The sequence below is a fragment of the Salvelinus fontinalis genome, chromosome 29, assembly GCF_029448725.1.
Source record: "Salvelinus fontinalis isolate EN_2023a chromosome 29, ASM2944872v1, whole genome shotgun sequence".
Taxonomy (NCBI): Eukaryota; Metazoa; Chordata; class Actinopteri; order Salmoniformes; family Salmonidae; genus Salvelinus; species Salvelinus fontinalis.
This window is the reverse complement of record NC_074693.1, coordinates 1,165,202-1,191,743: the sequence shown is the minus strand read 5'-3', so window position 1 is coordinate 1,191,743 and position 26,542 is coordinate 1,165,202. Positions and strand designations below refer to the sequence as shown.

The 26,542-nt window shown below is 50.9% G+C and overlaps 1 protein-coding gene across 7 annotated transcripts in view; it reads right to left on the bottom strand.

Moving 5' to 3' along the window:
- Nucleotides 1–757: 757 nt before the first annotated feature.
- The window catches only part of LOC129827316 (transcriptional regulator ATRX-like), a 117,612-nt gene continuing 91,827 nt past the window's right edge, over nucleotides 758–26,542 (bottom strand). For all 7 annotated transcript variants that reach the window (XM_055888050.1, XM_055888049.1, XM_055888051.1 and 4 more), the window contains 5 exons: nucleotides 17,447–17,596; nucleotides 14,562–14,681; nucleotides 8,051–8,146; nucleotides 4,823–4,951; nucleotides 758–4,655 (listed from right to left, as the gene is read on the bottom strand). In XM_055888050.1, the coding sequence (XP_055744025.1) occupies nucleotides 4,425–4,655; nucleotides 4,823–4,951; nucleotides 8,051–8,146; nucleotides 14,562–14,681; nucleotides 17,447–17,596 (726 nt within the window). In that variant the 3' untranslated portion in view covers nucleotides 758–4,424. The remainder of the gene's footprint in view (nucleotides 4,656–4,822; nucleotides 4,952–8,050; nucleotides 8,147–14,561; nucleotides 14,682–17,446; nucleotides 17,597–26,542) is intronic.

Below are 26,542 nucleotides of genomic sequence, written 5' to 3'. Positions count from 1 at the left end.
CCTGCGGTGTAGTCAGTATTCCCTGCGGTGTAGTCAGTATTCTCTGCGGTGTAGTCACTATTCCCTGCGGTGTAGTCACTATTCCCTGCGGTGTAGTCAGTACTCCCTGCGGTGTAGTCACTATTCCCTGCGGTGTAGTCACTATTCCCTGCGGTGTAGTCAGTACTCCCTGCGGTGTAGTCAGTACTCCCTGCGGTGTAGTCAGTATTCCCTGCGGTGTAGTCAGTATTACCTGCGGTGTAGTCAGTATTCTCTGCGGTGTAGTCAGTATTCCCTGCGGTGTAGTCAGTACTCCCTGCGGTGTAGTCAGTATTCCCTGCGGTGTAGTCAGTACTCCCTGCGGTGTAGTCACTATTCCCTGCGGTGTAGTCACTATTCCCTGCGGTGTAGTCAGTACTCCCTGCGGTGTAGTCAGTACTCCCTGCGGTGTAGTCAGTATTCCCTGCGGTGTAGTCAGTATTACCTGCGGTGTAGTCAGTACTCCCTGCGGTGTAGTCAGTATTCCCTGCGGTGTAGTCAGTACTCCCTGCGGTGTAGTCAGTATTCCCTGCGGTGTAGTCAGTACTCCCTGCGGTGTAGTCACTATTCCCTGCGGTGTAGTCACTATTCCCTGCGGTGTAGTCAGTACTCCCTGCGGTGTAGTCAGTACTCCCTGCGGTGTAGTCAGTATTCCCTGCGGTGTAGTCAGTATTACCTGCGGTGTAGTCAGTATTCTCTGCGGTGCAGTCAATGAAAGAAAAACCACAGAAACAAAAGAGGTGGTCACCCTTTTGGTCACTTTATTAAATGTTATTTTAAATACTTTTCAAGATAGTAGCTGTTCAGATTAATCAATGAATGGCAACAAAAACAAGTTGGGGGTATTTGCTAAACATGAGAAGAACATTCGTGGTGGAGTAGAGTGGGAGGGCGACAGGCTACAGGCTACATTTCAGAAATACACCTTATTGTGCAAACGGGGGAACTCCGTCTCCGGTCGATCGGGTCAGACAGTCATCACTTCCTCCTCTTAACATCGACAACACTGACTTTTATTTAGTGAGAGTAACAAGTAGCCTGGGTGTCTACTATAGTAGAGAACAGGTAGCCTGGGTGTCTACTATAGTAGAGGACAGGTAGCCTGGGTGTCTACTATAGTAGAGGACAGGTAGCCTGGGTGTCTACTATAGTAGAGGACAGGTAGCCTGGGTGTCTACTATAGTAGAGGACAGGTAGCCTGGGTGTCTACTATAGTAGAGGACAGGTAGCCTGGGTGTCTACTATAGTAGAGGACAGGTAGCCTGGGTGTCTACTATAGTAGAGGACAGGTAGCCTGGGTGTCTACTATAGTAGAGGACAGGTAGCCTGGGTGTCTACTAGAGTAGAGGACAGGTAGCCTGGGTGTCTACTAGAGTAGAGGACAGGTAGCCTGGGTGTCTACTAGAGTAGAGGACAGGTAGCCTGGGTGTCTACTAGAGTAGAGGACAGGTAGCCTGGGTGTCTACTAGAGTAGAGGACAGGTAGCCTGGGTGTCGACTAGAGTAGAGGACAGGTAGCCTGGGTGTCGACTAGAGTAGAGGACAGGTAGCCTGGGTGTCGACTAGAGTAGAGGACAGGTAGCCTGGGTGTCGACTAGAGTAGAGGACAGGTAGCCTGGGTGTCTACTATAGTAGAGGACAGGTAGCCTGGGTGTCGACTATAGTAGAGGACAGGTAGCCTGGGTGTCGACTATAGTAGAGAACAGGTAGCCTGGGTGTCGACTATAGTAGAGAACAGGTAGCCTGTGTGTCTACTATAGTAGAGAACAGGTAGCCTGGGTGTCTACTATAGTAGAGAACAGGTAGCCTGGGTGTCTACTATAGTAGAGAACAGGTAGCCTGGGTGTCTACTATAGTAGAGAACAGGTAGCCTGGGTGTCTACTATAGTAGAGAACAGGTAGCCTGGGTGTCTACTATAGTAGAGAACAGGTAGCCTGGGTGTCTACTATAGTAGAGAACAGGTAGCCTGGGTGTCTACTATAGTAGAGAACAGGTAGCCTGGGTGTCTACTATAGTAGAGAACAGGTAGCCTGGGTGTCTACTATAGTAGAGGACAGGTAGCCTGGGTGTCTACTATAGTAGAGGACAGGTAGCCTGTGTGTCTACTATAGTAGAGGACAGGTAGCCTGGGTGTCTACTATAGTAGAGGACAGGTAGCCTGGGTGTCTACTATAGTAGAGGACAGGTAGCCTGGGTGTCTACTATAGTAGAGGACAGGTAGCCTGGGTGTCTACTATAGTAGAGAACAGGTAGCCTGGATGTCGACTATAGTAGAGAACAGGTAGCCTGTGTGTCGACTATAGTAGAGAACAGGTAGCCTGTGTGTAAATCCCAGCCAGCTAACCCAGGTCTGGTGCCGCTAGCCCAGCTAACCCAGGTCTGGTGCCGCTAGCCAGCTAACCCAGGTCTGGTGCCGCTAGCCAGCTAACCCAGGTCTGGTGCCGCTAGCCAGCTAACCCAGGTCTGGTGCCGCTAGCCAGCTAACCCAGGTCTGGTGCCGCTAGCCAGCTAACCCAGGTCTGGTGCCGCTAGCCAGCTAACCCAGGTCTGGTGCCGCTAGCCAGCTAACCCAGGTCTGGTGCCGCTAGCCAGCTAACCCAGGTCTGGTGCCGCTAGCCAGCTAACCCAGGTCTGGTGCCGCTAGCCAGCTAACCCAGGTCTGGTGCCGCTAGCCAGCTAACCCAGGTCTGGTGCCGCTAGCCCAGCTAACCCAAGTCTGGTGCCGCTAGCCAGCTAACCCAAGTCTGGTGCCGCTAGCCAGCTAACCCAGGTCTGGTGCCGCTAGCCCAGCTAACCCAGGTCTGGTGCCGCTAGCCAGCTAACCCAGGTCTGGTGCCGCTAGCCAGCTAACCCAGGTCTGGTGCCGCTAGCCAAGCTAACCCAGGTCTGGGATAAGGAATGGCTCACTGGAATCTCAATTAGAAGGTCCAAAACATTTTGAAAGGTTCGGGTGCTGATTTAAAAGCTACACGGTGTCAAACGTCAGTCCTTTGTGGCTCAGTTGATCCTGGCACTTGCAACGTCAAGATGGTGAGTTTGATTCCCGCTGGGCCCACCCATAATGGAAAAAAAAAAAAAGAGCTGGACATGACCTTGCTTGGTGAACCACGCCAACCTTCCTCTACCCAGTCCTTCACCAGGGATGGATCAAGATGCAACAAGCGAAACAGAAAGAAAACGATGAAGAGCACCCTGGGATATGGAGCTACGCGAGGCAACAACGGGACAACAAGAGCATGAGCTTTACAAAGAGAGAGAGAGTCCCGGGGAAGTGAGTGAGGGGCGAGCGAGGGGAGACAGTGTTTTAAACGACACAAGAGCATTCCATATTACTATTATAATGACCGTGATCAGAGATAAACAGTGGAAATATTAAGAGCTACAAGCAGATAGATAATCATTCTCAAATCTCATTTATACAACACTTTAGGAAATGGAAGGCTAGCCCGCGGGGTCTGCTAGCCCGCGGGGTCTGCTAGCCCGCGGGGTCTGCTAGCCCGCGGGGTCTGCTAGCCCGCGGGGTCTGCTAGCCCGCGGGGTCTGCTAGCCCGCGGGGTCTGCTAGCCCGCGGGGTCTGCTAGCCCGCGGGGTCTGCTAGCCCGCGGGGTCTGCTAGCCCGCGGGGTCTGCTAGCCCGCGGGGTCTGCTAGCCCGCGTGGTCTGCTAGCCCGCGTGGTCTGCTAGCCCGCGAGTCTTGGTGGAGGGAGGGTTCTATAGGGGGATCCAATCTTGTAGCTGTTTAATATCCTAAAATAGTCCTGTCACCCGTTAGTCAGCACTACGGTCACCCTCTGGGGGTTATTTAGATAAGCATTCATTAAAACTGTATAAAAAAAACACAACTTACAGAATAATCAATTACTTAAACAAACCCTCCTTTCAAGTGGAAAGAATACCGCAATGTTTTACGTTTTTTCCTTTAAATACACGTGAACTATAGAAGAAAACATGGAATAACACATTAAGGCGGTATATACAGAATTTAAAATGAAATTGCTGAAACCCTTTCATATACAAGTCATTTCATTCGCTGCTCTCCTCCTTCAGGAGAGAGGGGCGAGGGGCTCCGAGACCCTTCTCTCTGGTGTCGTCTCTCCCCAGTGAAGAAGGGTTGTGGTAAGTAGGCAGCGGCTACGTTCCCAGATCACACCCCTATATCCCCTACGTAGCGCACTACTTCTAACCAAAAACCCTAGGGCTCCGGGCTCCATCTAGTGCACTACGTAGGAGACGGAGCAGCATTAGGGAGCAGCCTACTGAGACATCGAAGGGGGCAGTCCGGGTCACAAATGGAACCATATTCGCTACATTGGTCTAACGTTGCGCACTCAGCCAATATGGATAGTGGATAGTGCACTATGTAGGGGATAGTGCACTATATAGGGCACGCCCTGGGTCCACCTCCCCTTACAGGTTGCCCTTGGAGGGGCCGGGGTTCTTGCCGCCCATGGAGGGGTGGGTGGGATGACCCTGTAGAGCCCCCAGCTGTTGGTACAACCCCAAGAGTTCCATCTGGCTCATCCCTCCAGCTCCCAGCATGCCGTTCATCTGGCTCATCAGCTGGGCCTGGTTGGCCATGGCGATCTGCTGCTCTCTCACCTTCCTGTTGGTGATCACCTTCTGAACGTACATCATCAGCTGTGGAGGGGACGAGAGAGAGAGAGGGGTTAGGACTTCTGAAGTTCCATCAGAGAGGGTAGAGAGGGTAGAGAGGCTTAGGTGGTGATTAGCCTGAACACTAGAAAAAGAAGCAGGAGAGATTAAGATGGCAGGTGGAAAGAAAAGGTTTCAAGTTGTGATCTTACAGTCTGTTGCTTATTGAGGACGTCTCTGTAGACAGCTTCTCTATGTTTGAGCTCCATCTCTACACTGGCCTGTCTCCCCAGAGCCATGGCGTGGACCTGGGACTCCGTTAGGGCTGGGTTCTCCCTCCACTGGAGAAGAGAGGAGACTGGTCACAGCACGGACAACACACAGTCCTAACAAACCAATAAACATCTTCACACCTGAAGTCTTCAACACAGGTTCTTATGGGGAGAATAGACAGCTGAAGTGATAGTGAGTAGGACTCCAGCAGCGATACAAAATATGACAATCCCTCCCTCCCTCCCTCCCTCCCTCTACTCACCACTCTCCCTCCCTCCCTCTACTCACCACTCTCCCTCCCTCTCTCCCTCTACTCACCACTCTCCCTCCCTCCCTCCCTCCCTCCCTCCCTCTACTCACCACTCTCCCTCCCTCCCTCTCTCCCTCTACTCACCACTCTCCCTCTCTCCCTCTACTCACCACTCTCCCTCCCTCCCTCTCTACCTCTACTCACCACTCTCCCTCCCTCCCTCTCTCCCTCTACTCACCACTCTCCCTCCCTCCCTCCCTCTCCCTCCCTCCCTCTACTCACCACTCTCCCTCCCTCCCTCCCTCTCCCTCCCTCCCTCTACTCACCACTCTCCCTCCCTCCCTCCCTCTACTCACCACTCTCCCTCCCTCCCTCTCTCCCTCTACTCACCACTCTCCCTCCCTCCCTCCCTCTCCCTCCCTCCCTCTACTCACCACTCCCTCTCCCTCCCTCCCTCTACTCACCACTCTCTCTCCCTCCCTCCCTCTACTCACCACTCTCTCTCCCTCCCTCCCTCTACTCACCACTCCCTCTCCCTCCCTCCCTCTACTCACCACTCTCCCTCCCTCCCTCTCTCCCTCTACTCACCACTCTCCCTCCCTCCCTCTACTCACCACTCTCCCTCCCTCCCTCCCTCTCCCTCCCTCCCTCTACTCACCACTCCCTCTCCCTCCCTCCCTCTACTCACCACTCTCTCTCCCTCCCTCCCTCTACTCACCACTCTCTCTCCCTCCCTCCCTCTACTCACCACTCTCTCTCCCTCTCTCCCTCTACTCACCACTCTCCCTCCCTCTCTCCCTCTACTCACCACTCTCCCTCCCTCCCTCTACTCACCACTCTCCCTCCCTCCCTCCCTCTCCCTCCCTCCCTCTACTCACCACTCCCTCTCCCTCCCTCCCTCTACTCACCACTCTCTCTCCCTCCCTCCCTCTACTCACCACTCTCCCTCCCTCCCTCTACTCACCACTCTCCCTCCCTCCCTCTCCCTCCCTCCCTCCCTCCCTCCCTCCCTCTCCCTCCCTCCCTCCCTCCCTCCCTCTCCCTCCCTCTCCCTCCCTCCCTCTACTCACCACTCTCCCTCCCTCCCTCCACTCACCACTCTCCCTCCCTCCCTCTCCCTCCCTCCCTCCCTCCACTCACCACTCTCCCTCCCTCCCTCCCTCTACTCACCACTCTCCCTCCCTCCCTCTACTCACCACTCTCCCTCCCTCCCTCTCCCTCCCTCTCTCTCCCTCCCTCCCTCTACTCACCACTCTCCCTCCCTTCCTCTACTCACCACTCTCCCTCCCTCCCTCCACTCACCACTCTCCCTCCCTCCCTCTACTCACCACTCTCCCTCCCTCCCTCTACTCACCACTCTCCCTCCCTCCCTCTACTCACCACTCTCCCTCCCTCCCTCTCCCTCCCTCTCCCTCTCCCTCCCTCCCTCTACTCACCACTCTCCCTCCCTTCCTCTACTCACCACTCTCCCTCCCTCCCTCCCTCCCTCCCTCCCTCTACTCACCACTCTCCCTCCCTCCCTCTACTCACCACTCTCCCTCCCTCCCTCCCTCCCTCTACTCACCACTCTCCCTCCCTCCCTCCCTCTACTCACCACTCTCCCTCCCTCCCTCCCTCTACTCACCACTCTCCCTCCCTCCCTCCCTCCCTCCCTCTACTCACCACTCTCCCTCCCTCTACTCACCACTCTCCCTCCCTCCCTCTACTCACCACTCTCCCTCCCTCCCTCTACTCACCACTCCCTCTCCCTCCCTCTACTCACCACTCCCTCCCTCTCCCTCCCTCCCTCTACTCACCACTCTCCCTCCCTTCCTCTACTCACCACTCTCCCTCCCTCCCTCCACTCTCCCTCCCTCCCTCTCCCTCCCTCCCTCCCTCTCCCTCCCTCCCTCCCTCTCCCTCCCTCCCTCCCTCCCTCTCCCTCCCTCTCCCTCCCTCCCTCCCTCCCTCTACTCACCACTCTCCCTCCCTCCCTCCCTCTACTCACCACTCTCCCTCCCTCCCTCCCTCCCTCCCTCCCTCTCCCTCCCTCTCCCTCCCTCTCCCTCCCTCTACTCACCACTCTCCCTCCCTCCCTCCCTCCCTCCCTCCCTCCCCCTCCCTCCCTCTACTCACCACTCTCCCTCCCTCCCTCTACTCACCACTCTCCCTCCCTCCCTCTACTCACCACTCTCCCTCCCTCTCCCTCCCTCTCCCTCCCTCTCCCTCCCTCCCTCTACTCACCACTCTCCCTCCCTCCCTCCCTCCCTCTCCCTCCCTCTACTCACCACTCTCCCTCCCTCCCTCCCTCCCTCTACTCACCACTCTCCCTCCCTCCCTCTACTCACCACTCTCCCTCCCTCCCTCTACTCACCACTCTCCCTCCCTCCCTCTACTCACCACTCTCCCTCCCTCCCTCTACTCACCACTCTCCCTCCCTCCCTCCACTCACCACTCTCCCTCCCTCCCTCCCTTCCTCTACTCACCACTCTCTCTCCCTCCCTCTCCCTCCCTCCCTCTACTCACCACTCTCCCTCCCTCCCTCCCTCCCTCTACTCACCACTCTCCCTCCCTCCCTCTACTCACCACTCTCCCTCCCTCCCTCTCCCTCCCTCCCTCCCTCCCTCTACTCACCACTCTCTCTCCCTCCCTCTCCCTCCCTCCCTCTACTCACCACTCTCCCTCCCTCCCTCTCCCTCCCTCTACTCACCACTCTCCCTCCCTCCCTCCCTCTACTCACCACTCTCCCTCCCTCCCTCCCTTCCTCTACTCACCACTCTCTCTCCCTCCCTCTCCCTCCCTCCCTCTACTCACCACTCTCCCTCCCTCCCTCCCTCCCTCTACTCACCACTCTCCCTCCCTCCCTCTACTCACCACCCTCCCTCCCTCCCTCTACTCACCACCCTCCCTCCCTCCCTCCCTCCCTCCCTCTACTCACCACTCTCCCGATGGTGTCCTCTAGAGCTTCTCTGGGGAGGAACTTGAGAGAGTTGGTGGCCTCCATCACCTTTTGACGGCCCTGGTTGATCAACTCCTACAGACATAGGAAAGGGTGGACACGTAACATTACCACCCCAGCCTATCTCAAGGGATGCTGGGAAATCCCAATTAAAACCAGATCCAATGTAAACATCAAAACACACATTCCAGTGGTCCGGCCCTATTTAACCCTCTAAATACATAGAACCCCTACTTAGAGGACTGGGTTAACTATATAGAACCACTACTTAGAGGACTGGGTTAACTATATAGAACCCCTACTTAGAGGACTGGGTTAACTATATAGAACCCCTACTTAGAGGACTGGGTTAACTATATAGAACCACTACTTAGAGGACTGGGTTAACTACATAGAACCACTACTTAGAGGACTGGGTTAACTATATAGATGGGTTAACTATATAGAACCACTACTTAGAGGACTGGGTTAACTATATAGAACCACTACTTAGAGGACTGGGTTAACTACATAGAACCACTACTTAGAGGACTGGGTTAACTATATAGATGGGTTAACTATATAGAACCACTACTTAGAGGACTGGGTTAACTATATAGAACCACTACTTAGAGGACTGGGTTAACTATATAGAACCACTACTTAGAGGACTGGGTTAACTACATAGAACCACTACTTAGAGGACTGGGTTAACTACATAGAACCACTACTTAGAGGACTGGGTTAACTATATAGATGGGTTAACTATATAGAACCACTACTTAGAGGACTGGGTTAACTATATAGATGGGTTAACTATATAGAACCCCTACTTAGAGGACTGGGTTAACTATATAGAACCCCTACTTAGAGGACTGGGTTAACTATATAGAACCACTACTTAGAGGACTGGGTTAACTACATAGAACCACTACTTAGAGGACTGGGTTAACTACATAGAACCACTACTTAGAGGACTGGGTAAACTATATAGATGGGTTAACTATATAGAACCCCTACTTAGAGGACTGGGTTAACTACATAGAACCACTACTTAGAGGACTGGGTTAACTACATAGAACCCCTACTTAGAGGACTGGGTTAACTATATAGAACCCCTACTTAGAGGACTGGGTTAACTATATAGAACCACTACTTAGAGGACTGGGTTAACTATATAGAACCACTACTTAGAGGACTGGGTTAACTATATAGAACCACTACTTAGAGGACTGGGTTAACTACATAGAACCACTACTTAGAGGACTGGGTTAACTATATAGAACCACTACTTAGAGGACTGGGTTAACTACATAGAACCACTACTTAGAGGACTGGGTTAACTATATAGAACTACTACTTAGAGGACTGGGTTAACTATATAGAACCCCTACTTAAAGGACTGGGTTAACTATATAGAACCACTACTTAGAGGACTGGGTTAACTATATAGAACCACTACTTAGAGGACTGGGTTAACTATATAGAACCACTACTTAGAGGACTGGGTTAACTATATAGAACCACTACTTATAGGACTGGGTTAACTATATAGAACCCCTACTTAGAGGACTGGGTTAACTACATAGAACCCCTACTTAGAGGACTGGGTTAACTATATAGATGGGTTAACTACATAGAACCACTACTTAGAGGACTGGGTTAACTACATAGAACCACTACTTAGAGGACTGGGTTAACTACATAGAACCACTACTTAGAGGACTGGGTTAACTATATAGATGGGTTAACTACATAGAACCACTACTTAGAGGACTGGGTTAACTACATAGAACCACTACTTAGAGGACTGGGTTAACTACATAGAACCACTACTTAGAGGACTGGGTTAACTATATAGAACCACTACTTAGAGGACTGGGTTAACTATATAGAACCACTACTTAGAGGACTGGGTTAACTACATAGACCCCCTACTTAGAGGACTGGGTTAACTATATAGATGGGTTAACTACATAGAACCACTACTTAGAGGACTGGGTTAACTACATAGAACCACTACTTAGAGGACTGGGTTAACTATATAGAACCCCTACTTACAGGACTGGGTTAACTATATAGAACCACTACTTAGAGGACTGGGTTAACGACATAGAACCACTACTTAGAGGACTGGGTTAACTATATAGAACCACTACTTAGAGGACTGGGTTAACTACATAGAACCACTACTTAGAGGACTGGGTTAACTACATAGAACCACTACTTAGAGGACTGGGTTAACTATATAGAACCACTACTTAGAGGACTGGGTTAACTACATAGAACCCCTACTTAGAGGACTGGGTTAACTATATAGAACCACTACTTAGAGGACTGGGTTAACTACATAGAACCACTACTTAGAGGACTGGGTTAACTATATAGATGGGTTAACTATATAGAACCACTACTTAGAGGACTGGGTTAACTATATAGAACCACTACTTAGAGGACTGGGTTAACTATATAGAACCACTACTTAGAGGACTGGGTTAACTATATAGAACCCCTACTTAGAGGACTGGGTTAACTATATAGAACCACTACTTAGAGGACTGGGTTAACTATATAGAACCACTACTTAGAGGACTGGGTTAACTACATAGAACCCCTACTTAGAGGACTGGGTTAACTACATAGAACCCCTACTTAGAGGACTGGGTTAACTACATAGAACCCCTACTTAGAGGACTGGGTTAACTATATAGATGGGTTAACTATATAGAACCACTACTTAGAGGACTGGGTTAACTACATAGAACCCCTACTTAGAGGACTGGGTTAACTATATAGATGGGTTAACTATATAGAACCACTACTTAGAGGACTGGGTTAACTATATAGAACCACTACTTAGAGGACTGGGTTAACTATATAGAACCCCTACTTAGAGGACTGGGTTAACTACATAGAACCCCTACTTAGAGGACTGGGTTAACTACATAGAACCACTACTTAGAGGACTGGGTTAACTACATAGAACCACTACTTAGAGGACTGGGTAAACTATATAGATGGGTTAACTACATAGAACCACTACTTAGAGGACTGGGTTAACTACATAGAACCACTACTTAGAGGACTGGGTTAACTACATAGAACCACTACTTAGAGGACTGGGTTAACTATATAGAACCACTACTTAGAGGACTGGGTTAACTATATAGAACCCCTACTTAGAGGACTGGGTTAACTATATAGAACCACTACTTAGAGGACTGGGTTAACTATATAGAACCACTACTTAGAGGACTGGGTTAACTACATAGAACCCCTACTTAGAGGACTGGGTTAACTACATAGAACCCCTACTTAGAGGACTGGGTTAACTACATAGAACCCCTACTTAGAGGACTGGGTTAACTATATAGATGGGTTAACTATATAGAACCACTACTTAGAGGACTGGGTTAACTACATAGAACCCCTACTTAGAGGACTGGGTTAACTATATAGATGGGTTAACTATATAGAACCACTACTTAGAGGACTGGGTTAACTATATAGAACCACTACTTAGAGGACTGGGTTAACTATATAGAACCACTACTTATAGGACTGGGTTAACTATATAGAACCCCTACTTAGAGGACTGGGTTAACTACATAGAACCCCTACTTAGAGGACTGGGTTAACTACATAGAACCACTACTTAGAGGACTGGGTTAACTACATAGAACCACTACTTAGAGGACTGGGTAAACTATATAGATGGGTTAACTACATAGAACCACTACTTAGAGGACTGGGTTAACTACATAGAACCACTACTTAGAGGACTGGGTTAACTATATAGAACCCCTACTTACAGGACTGGGTTAACTATATAGAACCACTACTTAGAGGACTGGGTTAACTACATAGAACCACTACTTAGAGGACTGGGTTAACTACATAGAACCCCTACTTAGAGGACTGGGTTAACTATATAGATGGGTTAACTACATAGAACCCCTACTTAGAGGACTGGGTTAACTACATAGAACCCCTACTTAGAGGACTGGGTTAACTACATAGAACCCCTACTTAGAGGACTGGGTTAACTATATAGATGGGTTAACTACATAGAACCCCTACTTAGAGGACTGGGTTAACTATATAGAACCCCTACTTAGAGGACTGGGTTAACTACTTAGAGGACTGGGTTAACTATATAGAACCACTACTTAGAGGACTGGGTTAACTACATAGAACCACTACTTAGAGGACTGGGTAAACTATATAGATGGGTTAACTATATAGAACCCCTACTTAGAGGACTGGGTTAACTATATAGAACCACTACTTAGAGGACTGGGTTAACTATATAGAACCACTACTTAGAGGACTGGGTTAACTACATAGAACCACTACTTAGAGGACTGGGTTAACTATATAGAACCACTACTTAGAGGACTGGGTTAACTACATAGAACCACTACTTAGAGGACTGGGTTAACTATATAGAACCACTACTTAGAGGACTGGGTTAACTATATAGAACCCCTACTTAAAGGACTGGGTTAACTATATAGAACCACTACTTAGAGGACTGGGTTAACTATATAGAACCACTACTTAGAGGACTGGGTTAACTATATAGAACCACTACTTAGAGGACTGGGTTAACTACATAGAACCACTACTTAGAGGACTGGGTTAACTACATAGAACCCCTACTTAGAGGACTGGGTTAACTATATAGAACCACTACTTAGAGGACTGGGTTAACTATATAGAACCACTACTTAGAGGACTGGGTTAACTACATAGAACCACTACTTAGAGGATTGGGTTAACTACATAGAACCACTACTTAGAGGACTGGGTTAACTATATAGATGGGTTAACTATATAGAACCACTACTTAGAGGACTGGGTTAACTATATAGAACCACTACTTAGAGGACTGGGTTAACTATATAGAACCACTACTTAGAGGACTGGGTTAACTACATAGAACCACTACTTAGAGGACTGGGTTAACTATATAGATGGGTTAACTATATAGAACCACTACTTAGAGGACTGGGTTAACTATATAGAACCACTACTTAGAGGACTGGGTTAACTATATAGAACCACTACTTAGAGGACTGGGTTAACTATATAGAACCACTACTTAGAGGACTGGGTTAACTATATAGAACCACTACTTAGAGGACTGGGTTAACTACATAGAACCCCTACTTAGAGGACTGGGTTAACTACATAGAACCCCTACTTAGAGGACTGGGTTAACTATATAGATGGGTTAACTATATAGAACCACTACTTAGAGGACTGGGTTAACTACATAGAACCCCTACTTAGAGGACTGGGTTAACTATATAGATGGGTTAACTATATAGAACCACTACTTAGAGGACTGGGTTAACTACATAGAACCCCTACTTAGAGGACTGGGTTAACTATATAGATGGGTTAACTATATAGAACCACTACTTAGAGGACTGGGTTAACTACATAGAACCCCTACTTAGAGGACTGGGTTAACTACATAGAACCCCTACTTAGAGGACTGGGTTAACTATATAGATGGGTTAACTATATAGAACCACTACTTAGAGGACTGGGTTAACTACATAGAACCCCTACTTAGAGGACTGGGTTAACTATATAGATGGGTTAACTATATAGAACCACTACTTAGAGGACTGGGTTAACTATATAGAACCCCTACTTAAAGGACTGGGTTAACTATATAGAACCACTACTTAGAGGACTGGGTTAACTATATAGAACCACTACTTAGAGGACTGGGTTAACTATATAGAACCCCTACTTAGAGGACTGGGTTAACTACATAGAACCCCTACTTAGAGGACTAGGCTAACTACATAGAACCACTACTTAGAGGACTGGGTTAACTACATAGAACCACTACTTAGAGGACTGGGTTAACTATATAGATGGGTTAACTATATAGAACCCCTACTTACAGGACTGGGTTAACTATATAGAACCACTACTTAGAGGACTGGGTTAACTATATAGAACCACTACTTAGAGGACTGGGTTAACTACATAGAACCACTACTTAGAGGACTGGGTTAACTATATAGAACCACTACTTAGAGGACTGGGTTAACTATATAGATGGGTTAACTACATAGAACCCCTACTTAGAGGACTGGGTTAACTACATAGAACCACTACTTAGAGGACTGGGTTAACTACATAGAACCCCTACTTAGAGGACTGGGTTAACTATATAGAACCCCTACTTAGAGGACTGGGTTAACTATATAGAACCACTACTTAGAGGACTGGGTTAACTATATAGAACCACTACTTAGAGGACTGGGTTAACTATATAGAACCCCTACTTAGAGGACTGGGTTAACTATATAGAACCCCTACTTAGAGGACTGGGTTAACTATATAGAACCCCTACTTAGAGGACTGGGTTAACTATATAGAACCACTACTTAGAGGACTGGGTTAACTATATAGAACCCCTACTTAGAGGACTGGGTTAACTATATCGTGTGTGACAGGGCAGTGTGTGTGTATGTGTGACAGGTACCTCTAGCTGGGGGTTGGACATAGAGGCCAGTGCGGCAACGTTGAAGGGGAAGAAGCTGTTAGCTCCTCCCATGTCCATCTGTCCTCCGTACGCTCCATGGTTCACACGCATAGACAGACCCTGGGACAGAGACAGAGAGAGTTATAGATACATGCAGAGACAGACCCTGGGACAGAGACAGAGAGAGTTATAGATACATGCAGAGACAGACCCTGGGACAGAGACAGAGAGAGTTATAGATACATGCAGAGACCGACCCTGGGACAGAGACAGACCCTGGGACAGAGACAGAGAGAGTTATAGATACATGCAGAGACAGACCCTGGGACAGAGACAGAGAGAGTTATAGATACATGCAGAGACTGACCCTGGGACAGAGACAGACCCTGGGACAGAGACAGAGAGAGTTATAGATACATGCAGAGACAGACCCTGGGACAGAGACAGAGAGAGTTATAGATACATGCAGAGACCGACCCTGGGACAGAGGCCGACCCTGGGACAGAGGCCGACCCTGGGACAGAGACCGACCCTGGGACAGAGACCGACAGAGACAGAGACCGACAGAGACAGAGACCGACAGAGACAGAGACCGACAGAGACAGAGACCGACAGAGACAGACAGAGACAGAGACCGACCCTGGGACAGAGACCGACCCTGGGACAGAGACCGACCCTGGGACAGAGACCGACCCTGGGACAGAGACCGACCCTGGGACAGAGACCGACCCTGGGACAGAGACCGACCCTGGGACAGAGACCGACCCTGGGACAGAGACCGACCCTGGGACAGAGACCGACCCTGGGACAGAGACCGACCCTGGGACAGAGACCGACCCTGGGACAGAGACCGACCCTGGGACAGAGACCGACCCTGGGACAGAGACCGACCCTGGGACAGAGACCGACAGAGACCGACCCTGGGACAGAGACCGACCCTGGGACAGAGATCGACAGAGACAGACCCTGGGACAGAGACCGACAGAGACAGACCCTGGGACAGAGACCGACCCTGGGACAGAGACCGACCCTGGGACAGAGACCGACCCTGGGACAGAGACAGTTGCAGAGTGACCGTGTTAAATCAGGAAGTGTATAAGGGATGTTGTTTCCACTGCGACTATTAAAACCCAAACCAGAAACTGTGGAAAGATGGCAGAATTCACACAAAACTGAAAGTGTGAACCACGGCGTTTAACCAGGTGACTGGTTGTTGAACACAGTGTAGTTATTCTCTCCGTAATCAAACAGGAGAAACATCAGTACAGAGACAAAACGGAGACGCAATTCAACAGCTCAGACACGAGACGTATTGTGGCAGGGACTGTGGGCTCTGGTCCTCCGTGGCCGACGTGAGTAAGACATTTAAACGCGTTTACCCTCGCAAGGCTGCAGGCCCAGACGGCATTCCCAGCCGTGTCCTCAGAGTATGCGCAGACCAGCTGGCTGGTGTGTTTACAGACATATTCAATCTCTCCTTATCCCAGTCTGCTGTCCCCACATGCTTCAAGATGGCCACCATTGTTCCTGTACCCAAGAAAGCAAAGGTAACTGAACTAAATGACTATCGCCCCGTAGAACTCACTTCTGTCATCATGAAGTGCTTTGAGAGACTAGTCAAGGACCATATCACCTGACTGACACCTTACCTGTCACCCTAGACCCACTCCAATTTGCATACCGCCCCAACAGGTCCACAGACGATGCAATCACCACCACACTGCCCACTGCCCTATCCCATCTGGACAAGAGGAATACCTATGTGAGAATGTTGTTCATTGACTACAGCTCAGCATTTAACACCATAGTACCCTCCAAACTCGTCATCAAGCTGGAGGCCCTGGGTCTCAACCCCGCCCTGTGCAACTGGGTCCTGGACTTCCTGACGGGCCGCCCCCCCCCCCCCAGGTGGTGAAGGTAGGAAACAACACCTCCACTTCACTGATCCTGCGTGCTCAGCCCCCTCCTGTACTCCCTGTTCACCCATGATTGCGTGGGCACTGACCCCTCCAAATCAATCATCAAGTTTGCAGACGACACAACAGTAGTAGGCCTGATTACCAACAATGACGAGAGTCTACAGGGAGGAGGTGAGGAACTTGGCGTGGTGTCAGGAAAATAACCTCCTCCTTCAAAGTCAACAACACAAAAGGAGCTGATCATGGACTCAGGAGACAGCAGAGGGAGCACGCCCCTATCCACATCGACGGGACCGCAGTGGGAGCACGCCCCTATCCACATCGACGGGACCACAGAGGGAGCACGCCCCTATCCACATCGACGGGACCGCAGTGGGAGCACGCCCCTATCCACATCGACGGGACCGCAGTGGGAGCACGCCCCTATCCACATCGACGGGACCGCAGTGGGAGCACGCCCCTATCCACATCGACGGTACCGCAGAGGGAGCACGCCCCTATCCACATCGACGGGACCGCAGTGGGAGCACGCCCCTATCCACATCGACGGGACCGCAGAGGGAGCACGCCCCTATCCACATCGACGGGACCGCAGAGGGAGCACGCCCCTATCCACATCGACGGGACCGCAGAGGGAGCACGCCCCTATCCACATCGACGGGACCGCAGAGGGAGCACGCCCCTATCCACATCGACGGGACCGCAGAGGGAGCACGCCCCTATCCACATCGACGGGACCGCAGAGGGAGCACGCCCCTATCCACATCGACGGGACCGCAGAGGGAGCACGCCCCTATCCACATTGACGGGACCGCAGAGGGAGCACGCCCCTATCCACATCGACGGGACCGCAGAGGGAGCACGCCCCTATCCACATCGACGGGACCGCAGTGGGAGCACGCCCCTATCCACATCGACGGGACCGCAGTGGGGGTCAAAAGCTTCAAGGTCTGACTGACTGTGTACCTTTTTCTCCGCCTCGTACTCGGCCCAGGCTGCTTTGCGGTCCTCTTCGCTGAGAGCCTCCTCTTCCTTGTGATCCAGCAGGGAGTCGTGTTCATGATAGCCCACAATCTGCTCCTTATTGCTGTGGAGCAGCTCAGCTAGGAAGGGGTCCTACAGGAGAGAAGTTACAGCACGGTTAGGTTAAGGTCAGGTTAAGGTTAGGTTACGGTTAGGTTAAGGTCAGGTTAAGGTCAGGTTAAGGTTAGGTTAAGGTCAGGTTAAGGTCAGGTTAAGGTTAGGTTAAGGTCAGGTTAAGGTCAGGTTAAGGTTAGGTTAAGGTCAGGTTAAGGTCAGGTTAAGGTCAGGTTAAGGTCACGTTAAGGTCAGGGTCAGGTTAAGGTTAGGTTAAGGTCAGGTTAAGGTCAGGTTAAGGTTAGGTTAAGGTCAGGTTAAGGTCAGGTTAAGGTTAAGGTTAGGGTTAAGGTCAGGTTAGGGTCAGGTTAAGGTTAGGTTAAGGTCAGGTTAAGGTCAGGTTAAGGTCAGGTTAAGGTCAAGGTCAGGTTAAGGTTAGGTTAAGGTCAGGTTAAGGTCAGGTTAAGGTCAGGTTAAGGTTAAGGTCAGGTTAAGGTCAGGTTAAGGTCAGGTTAAGGTTAAGGTTAGGTTAAGGTTAAGGTCAGGTTAAGGTCAGGTTAAGGTCAGGTTAAGGTCAGGTTAAGGTCACGTTAAGGTCAGGTTAAGGTCAGGGTCAGGTTAGGTTAAGGTCAGGTTAGGGTCAGGTTAAGGTTAGGTTAAGGTTAAGGTCAGGTTAAGGTTAGGGTTAAGGTCAGGTTAAGGTCAGGTCAGGGTTAGGTTAAGGTTAGGTTAAGGTCAGGTTAAGGTCAGGTTAAGGTCAGGTTAAGGTTAAGGTTAGGTTAAGGTTAGGTTAAGGTCAGGTTAAGGTCAGGTTAAGGTTAGGTTAGGTTAAGGTTAGGTTAAGGTTAGCTTAAGGTCAGGTTAAGGTTAGGTTAAGGTTAGGGAGTCGTGTTCATGATCGCCCACAATCTGAACCTTATTGCTGTGGTCCTACAGGAGAGATGGAGCAGTCAGCTAGGACACACACACACACACACACACCATGAAACCACAACCCACAGCCCCAGCTCTATTTTTTTTTTTTTTTTTACACCAATCAAAACCCTAAAAGTCGGAAAAATAAAATCTGTTAATTTAATCAGAGATGACAAATAAAATCCAACAGCTGGTCTGAGTGTTCTCCAGAGTGGAACCGCAGACAGCTGGAGGGGGGGGACATGTTCAGGGGCGTTCATGAGACTCTTCGGTTTCCGTGGCAACACTGTTATTGAAAACAATACCTGAGTAAAAACGACAAGCTCCAGTCAGACAGACATGTTTTAAATCCCCCCCCAGTCAGACAAGCTCCAGTCACACAGACATGGTTTAAATCCCCCCCACCCCCCCCCCACCCAGTCAGACAGTAGAGCCCGGCCCGTCAGTCCCGTACAGCTCCGGTCAGACAGTAGAGCCCGGCCCGTCAGGCCCGTACAGCCCCGGTCAGACAGTAGAGCCCGGCCCGTCAGGCCCGTACAGCCCCGGTCAGACAGTAGAGCCCGGCCCGTCAGTCCCGTACAGCCCCGGTCAGACAGTAGAGCCCGGCCCGTCAGTCAGACAGTAGAGCCCGGCCCGTCAGTCAGACAGTAGAGCCCGGCCCGTCAGTCAGACAGTAGAGCCCGGCCCGTCAGTCAGACAGTAGAGCCCGGCCCGTCAGTCAGACAGTAGAGCCCGGCCCGTCAGTCAGACAGTAGAGCCCGGCCCGTCAGTCCCGTACGGCCCCAGTCAGACAGTAGAGCCCGGCCCGTCAGTCCCGTACGGCCCCAGTCAGACAGTAGAGCCCGGCCCGTCAGTCAGACAGTAGAGCCCGGCCCGTCAGTCCCGTACAGCCCCAGTCAGACAGTAGAGCCCGGCCCGTCAGTCCCGTACAGCTCCAGTCAGACAGTAGAGCCCGGCCCGTCAGTCCCGTACAGCTCCAGGAGAGAGGAGGAGAGAGGGAGTGAGGAGGAGAGAGGGCGAGGAGAGAGGGCGAGGGGAGAGGGTGAGGGTGAGGGGAGAGGGTGAGGGGAGAGGGTGAGGGTGAGGGGAGAGGGTGAGGGGAGAGGGTGAGGGGAGAGGGTGAGGGGAGAGGGTGAGGGGAGAGGGTGAGGGGAGAGGGTGAGGGGAGAGGGTGAGGGTGAGGGGAGAGGGTGAGGGTGAGGGGAGAGGGTGAGGGGAGAGGGTGAGGAGAGATGGGAGAGGGTGAGGAGAGAGGGTGAGGAGAGAGGGTGAGGGGAGAGGGTGAGGGGAGAGGGTGAGGGGAGAGGGTGAGGGGAGAGGGTGAGGGGAGAGGGTGAGGGGAGAGGGTGAGGAGAGAGGGTGAGGAGAGAGGGTGAGGAGAGAGGGTGAGGGGAGAGGGTGAGGGGAGAGGGTGAGGAGAGAGGGTGAGGAGAGAGGGTGAGGAGAGAGGGTGAGAGAGAGAGGGTGAGAGAGAGAGAGAGGGTGAGAGAGAGGGTGAGGAGAGAGGGTGAGGAGAGAGGGTGAGGGGAGAGGGTGAGGAGAGAGGGTGAGGAGAGAGGGTGAGAGAGAGAGAGAGGGTGAGAGAGAGGGTGAGGAGAGAGGGCGAGGAGAGAGGGCGAGGAGAGAGGTAGCTCATTTGTTGTAACACTGGTTGTGTGTTGTCCTGGACACCTCACTACAAAACCACAGAGATGATAGCTGTACTAAAGAGGACACTTCTCTGTGTGGAAACAGGGTCTAGTCTTCAGCAGCATCGAGTCTGACAGGTTGGGAGACTCATCTGACTCAACCCTGGATCCTTCCAGCAGGAGGTAATGCCTTCCATAGTACTGCAGCTGTACCTGAACCCGGCAGAACTAACAGCTGAACCCAGCAGAACTAACAGCTGAACCCAGCAGAACTAACAGCTGTACCTGAACCCAGCAGAACTAACAGCTGTACCCAGCAGAACTAACAGCTGAACCCGGCAGAACTAACAGCAGAACTAACAGCAGAACTAACAGCTGAACCAGGCAGAACTAACAGCTGAACCAGAACCCAGCAGAACAAACAGCTGTACCAGAACCCAGCAGAACTAACAGCTGTACCTGAACCCAGCAGAACTAACAGCTGAACCTGAACCCGGCAGAACTAACAGCTGAACCTGAACCCAGCAGAACTAACAGCTGAACCTGAACCCAGCAGAACTAACAGCTGTACCTGAACCCGGCAGAACTAACAGCTGAACCCAGCAGAACTAACAGCTGTACCTGAACCCAGCAGAACTAACAGCTGAACCCAGCAGAACTAACAGCTGTACCCAGCAGAACTAACAGCTGTACCCAGCAGAACTAACAGCTGTACCCAGCAGAACTAACAGCTGTACCTGAACCCAGCAGAACTAACAGCTGAACCTGAACCCAGCAGAACTAACAGCTGTACCCAGCAGAACTAACAGCTGTACCAGAACCCAGCAGAACTAACAGCTGTACCCAGCAGAACTAACAGCTGAACCCGAACCCAGAAGAACTAACAGCTGAACCTGAACCCAGCAGAACTAACAGCTGTACCTGAACCCGGCAGAACTAACAGCAGAACGTGAACCCAGCAGAACTAACAGCTGTACCTGAACCCAGCAGAACTAACAGCTGAACCTGAACCCAGCAGAACTAACAGCTGTACCTGAACCCAGCAGAACTAACAGCTGAACCCAGCAGAACTAACAGCTGTACCTGAACCCAGCAGAACTAACAGCTGAACCTGAACCCAGCAGAACTAACAGCTGTACGTGAACCCAGCAGAACTAACAGCTGTACCTGAACCCGGCAGAACTAACAGCTGAACCTGAACCCAGCAGAACTAACAGCTGTACCTGAACCAGGCAGAACTAACAGCTGAACCCAGCAGAACTAACAGCTGTACCTGAACCCAGCAGAACTAACAGCTGTACCTGAACCCGGCAGAACTAACAGCTGAACCTGAACCCGGCAGAACTAACAGCTGAACCTGAACCCAGCAGAACTAACAGCTGAACCTGAACCCGGCAGAACTAACAGCTGAACCTGAACCCGGCAGAACTAACAGCTGAACCTGAACCCGGCAGAACTAACAGCTGAACCCGAACCCAGCAGAACTAACAGCTGTACCAGAACCCAGCAGAACTAACAGCTGTACGTGAACCCAGCAGAACTAACAGCTGTACCTGAACCCAGCAGAACTAACAGCTGTACCTGAACCCAGCAGAACTAACAGCTGTACCTGAACCCAGCAGAACTAACAGCTGTACCTGAACCCGGCAGAACTAACAGCTGAACCTGAACCCGGCAGAACTAACAGCTGAACCTGAACCCGGCAGAACTAACAGCTGAACCTGAACCCAGCAGAACTAACAGCTGTACCCGAACCCAGCAGAACTAACAGCTGAACCTGAACCCAGCAGAACTAACAGCTGAACCTGAACCCAGCAGAACTAACAGCTGAACCTGAACCCAGCAGAACTAACAGCTGAACCTGAACCCAGCAGAACTAACAGCTGTACCTGAACCCAGCAGAACTAACAGCTGTACCCAGCAGAACTAACAGCTGAACCCAGCAGAACTAACAGCTGTACCCGAACCCGGCAGAACTAACAGCTGTACTAGTCTGTGGCCAGAACTAACAGCTGTACTAGTCTGTGGCCAGAACTAACAGCTGAACCTGAACCCAGCAGAACTAACAGCTGAACCCAGCAGAACTAACAGCTGTACCCGAACCCAGCAGAACTAACAGCTGTACCAGAACCCAGCAGAACTAACAGCTGTACCAGAACCCAGCAGAACTAACAGCTGTACCCGAACCCAGCAGAACTAACAGCTGTACCTGAACCCAGCAGAACTAACAGCTGTACCCGAACCCAGCAGAACTAACAGCTGTACCTGAACCCAGCAGAACTAACAGCTGTACCTGAACCCAGCAGAACTAACAGCTGTACCAGAACCAGGCAGAACTAACAGCTGTACCTGAACCCAGCAGAACTAACAGCTGTACCAGAACCCAGCAGAACTAACAGCTGTACCTGAACCCAGCAGAACTAACAGCTGTACCTGAACCCAGCAGAACTAACAGCTGTACCAGAACCCAGCAGAACTAACAGCTGAACCCAGCAGAACTAACAGCTGTACCTGAACCCAGCAGAACTAACAGCTGAACCTGAACCCAGCAGAACTAACAGCTGTACGTGAACCCAGCAGAACTAACAGCTGTACCTGAACCCGGCAGAACTAACAGCTGAACCTGAACCCAGCAGAACTAACAGCTGTACCTGAACCAGGCAGAACTAACAGCTGAACCCAGCAGAACTAACAGCTGTACCTGAACCCAGCAGAACTAACAGCTGTACCTGAACCCAGCAGAACTAACAGCTGTACCTGAACCCAGCAGAACTAACAGCTGTACCTGAACCCGGCAGAACTAACAGCTGAACCTGAACCCGGCAGAACTAACAGCTGAACCTGAACCCGGCAGAACTAACAGCTGAACCTGAACCCAGCAGAACTAACAGCTGTACCCGAACCCAGCAGAACTAACAGCTGAACCTGAACCCAGCAGAACTAACAGCTGAACCTGAACCCAGCAGAACTAACAGCTGAACCTGAACCCAGCAGAACTAACAGCTGAACCTGAACCCAGCAGAACTAACAGCTGTACCTGAACCCAGCAGAACTAACAGCTGTACCCAGCAGAACTAACAGCTGAACCCAGCAGAACTAACAGCTGTACCCGAACCCGGCAGAACTAACAGCTGTACTAGTCTGTGGCCAGAACTAACAGCTGTACTAGTCTGTGGCCAGAACTAACAGCTGAACCTGAACCCAGCAGAACTAACAGCTGAACCCAGCAGAACTAACAGCTGTACCCGAACCCAGCAGAACTAACAGCTGTACCAGAACCCAGCAGAACTAACAGCTGTACCAGAACCCAGCAGAACTAACAGCTGTACCCGAACCCAGCAGAACTAACAGCTGTACCTGAACCCAGCAGAACTAACAGCTGTACCCGAACCCAGCAGAACTAACAGCTGTACCTGAACCCAGCAGAACTAACAGCTGTACCTGAACCCAGCAGAACTAACAGCTGTACCAGAACCAGGCAGAACTAACAGCTGTACCTGAACCCAGCAGAACTAACAGCTGTACCAGAACCCAGCAGAACTAACAGCTGTACCTGAACCCAGCAGAACTAACAGCTGTACCTGAACCCAGCAGAACTAACAGCTGTACCAGAACCCAGCAGAACTAACAGCTGAACCCAGCAGAACTAACAGCTGTACCTGAACCCAGCAGAACTAACAGCTGTACCTGAACCCAGCAGAACTAACAGCTGTACCAGAACCCAGCAGAACTAACAGCTGTACCTGAACCCAGCAGAACTAACAGCTGAACCTGAACCCAGCAGAACTAACAGCTGTACCTGAACCCGGCAGAACTAACAGCAGAACGTGAACCCAGCAGAACTAACAGCTGTACCTGAACCCAGCAGAACTAACAGCTGAACCTGAACCCAGCAGAACTAACAGCTGAACCTGAACCCAGCAGAACTAACAGCTGTACCTGAACCCAGCAGAACTAACAGCTGAACCCAGCAGAACTAACAGCTGTACCTGAACCCAGCAGAACTAACAGCTGAACCTGAACCCAGCAGAACTAACAGCTGTACGTGAACCCAGCAGAACTAACAGCTGTACCTGAACCCGGCAGAACTAACAGCTGAACCTGAACCCAGCAGAACTAACAGCTGTACCTGAACCAGGCAGAACTAACAGCTGAACCCGAACCCAGCAGAACTAACAGCTGTACCAGAACCCAGCAGAACTAACAGCTGTACGTGAACCCAGCAGAACTAACAGCTGTACCTGAACCCAGCAGAACTAACAGCTGTACCTGAACCCAGCAGAACTAACAGCTGTACCTGAACCCAGCAGAACTAACAGCTGTACCTGAACCCGGCAGAACTAACAGCTGAACCTGAACCCGGCAGAACTAACAGCTGAACCTGAACCCGGCAGAACTAACAGCTGAACCTGAACCCAGCAGAACTAACAGCTGTACCCGAACCCAGCAGAACTAACAGCTGAACCTGAACCCAGCAGAACTAACAGCTGAACCTGAACCCAGCAGAACTAACAGCTGAACCTGAACCCAGCAGAACTAACAGCTGAACCTGAACCCAGCAGAACTAACAGCTGTACCTGAACCCAGCAGAACTAACAGCTGTACCCAGCAGAACTAACAGCTGAACCCAGCAGAACTAACAGCTGTACCCGAACCCGGCAGAACTAACAGCTGTACTAGTCTGTGGCCAGAACTAACAGCTGTACTAGTCTGTGGCCAGAACTAACAGCTGAACCTGAACCCAGCAGAACTAACAGCTGAACCCAGCAGAACTAACAGCTGTACCCGAACCCAGCAGAACTAACAGCTGTACCAGAACCCAGCAGAACTAACAGCTGTACCAGAACCCAGCAGAACTAACAGCTGTACCCGAACCCAGCAGAACTAACAGCTGTACCTGAACCCAGCAGAACTAACAGCTGTACCCGAACCCAGCAGAACTAACAGCTGTACCTGAACCCAGCAGAACTAACAGCTGTACCTGAACCCAGCAGAACTAACAGCTGTACCAGAACCAGGCAGAACTAACAGCTGTACCTGAACCCAGCAGAACTAACAGCTGTACCAGAACCCAGCAGAACTAACAGCTGTACCTGAACCCAGCAGAACTAACAGCTGTACCTGAACCCAGCAGAACTAACAGCTGTACCAGAACCCAGCAGAACTAACAGCTGAACCCAGCAGAACTAACAGCTGTACCTGAACCCAGCAGAACTAACAGCTGTACCTGAACCCAGCAGAACTAACAGCTGTACCAGAACCCAGCAGAACTAACAGCTGTACCTGAACCCAGCAGAACTAACAGCTGAACCTGAACCCAGCAGAACTAACAGCTGTACCTGAACCCGGCAGAACTAACAGCAGAACGTGAACCCAGCAGAACTAACAGCTGTACCTGAACCCAGCAGAACTAACAGCTGAACCTGAACCCAGCAGAACTAACAGCTGAACCTGAACCCAGCAGAACTAACAGCTGTACCTGAACCCAGCAGAACTAACAGCTGAACCCAGCAGAACTAACAGCTGTACCTGAACCCAGCAGAACTAACAGCTGAACCTGAACCCAGCAGAACTAACAGCTGTACGTGAACCCAGCAGAACTAACAGCTGTACCTGAACCCGGCAGAACTAACAGCTGAACCTGAACCCAGCAGAACTAACAGCTGTACCTGAACCAGGCAGAACTAACAGCTGAACCCAGCAGAACTAACAGCTGTACCTGAACCCAGCAGAACTAACAGCTGTACCTGAACCCAGCAGAACTAACAGCTGTACCTGAACCCAGCAGAACTAACAGCTGTACCTGAACCCGGCAGAACTAACAGCTGAACCTGAACCCGGCAGAACTAACAGCTGAACCTGAACCCGGCAGAACTAACAGCTGAACCTGAACCCAGCAGAACTAACAGCTGTACCCGAACCCAGCAGAACTAACAGCTGAACCTGAACCCAGCAGAACTAACAGCTGAACCTGAACCCAGCAGAACTAACAGCTGAACCTGAACCCAGCAGAACTAACAGCTGAACCTGAACCCAGCAGAACTAACAGCTGTACCTGAACCCAGCAGAACTAACAGCTGTACCCAGCAGAACTAACAGCTGAACCCAGCAGAACTAACAGCTGTACCCGAACCCGGCAGAACTAACAGCTGTACTAGTCTGTGGCCAGAACTAACAGCTGTACTAGTCTGTGGCCAGAACTAACAGCTGAACCTGAACCCAGCAGAACTAACAGCTGAACCCAGCAGAACTAACAGCTGTACCCGAACCCAGCAGAACTAACAGCTGTACCAGAACCCAGCAGAACTAACAGCTGTACCAGAACCCAGCAGAACTAACAGCTGTACCCGAACCCAGCAGAACTAACAGCTGTACCTGAACCCAGCAGAACTAACAGCTGTACCCGAACCCAGCAGAACTAACAGCTGTACCTGAACCCAGC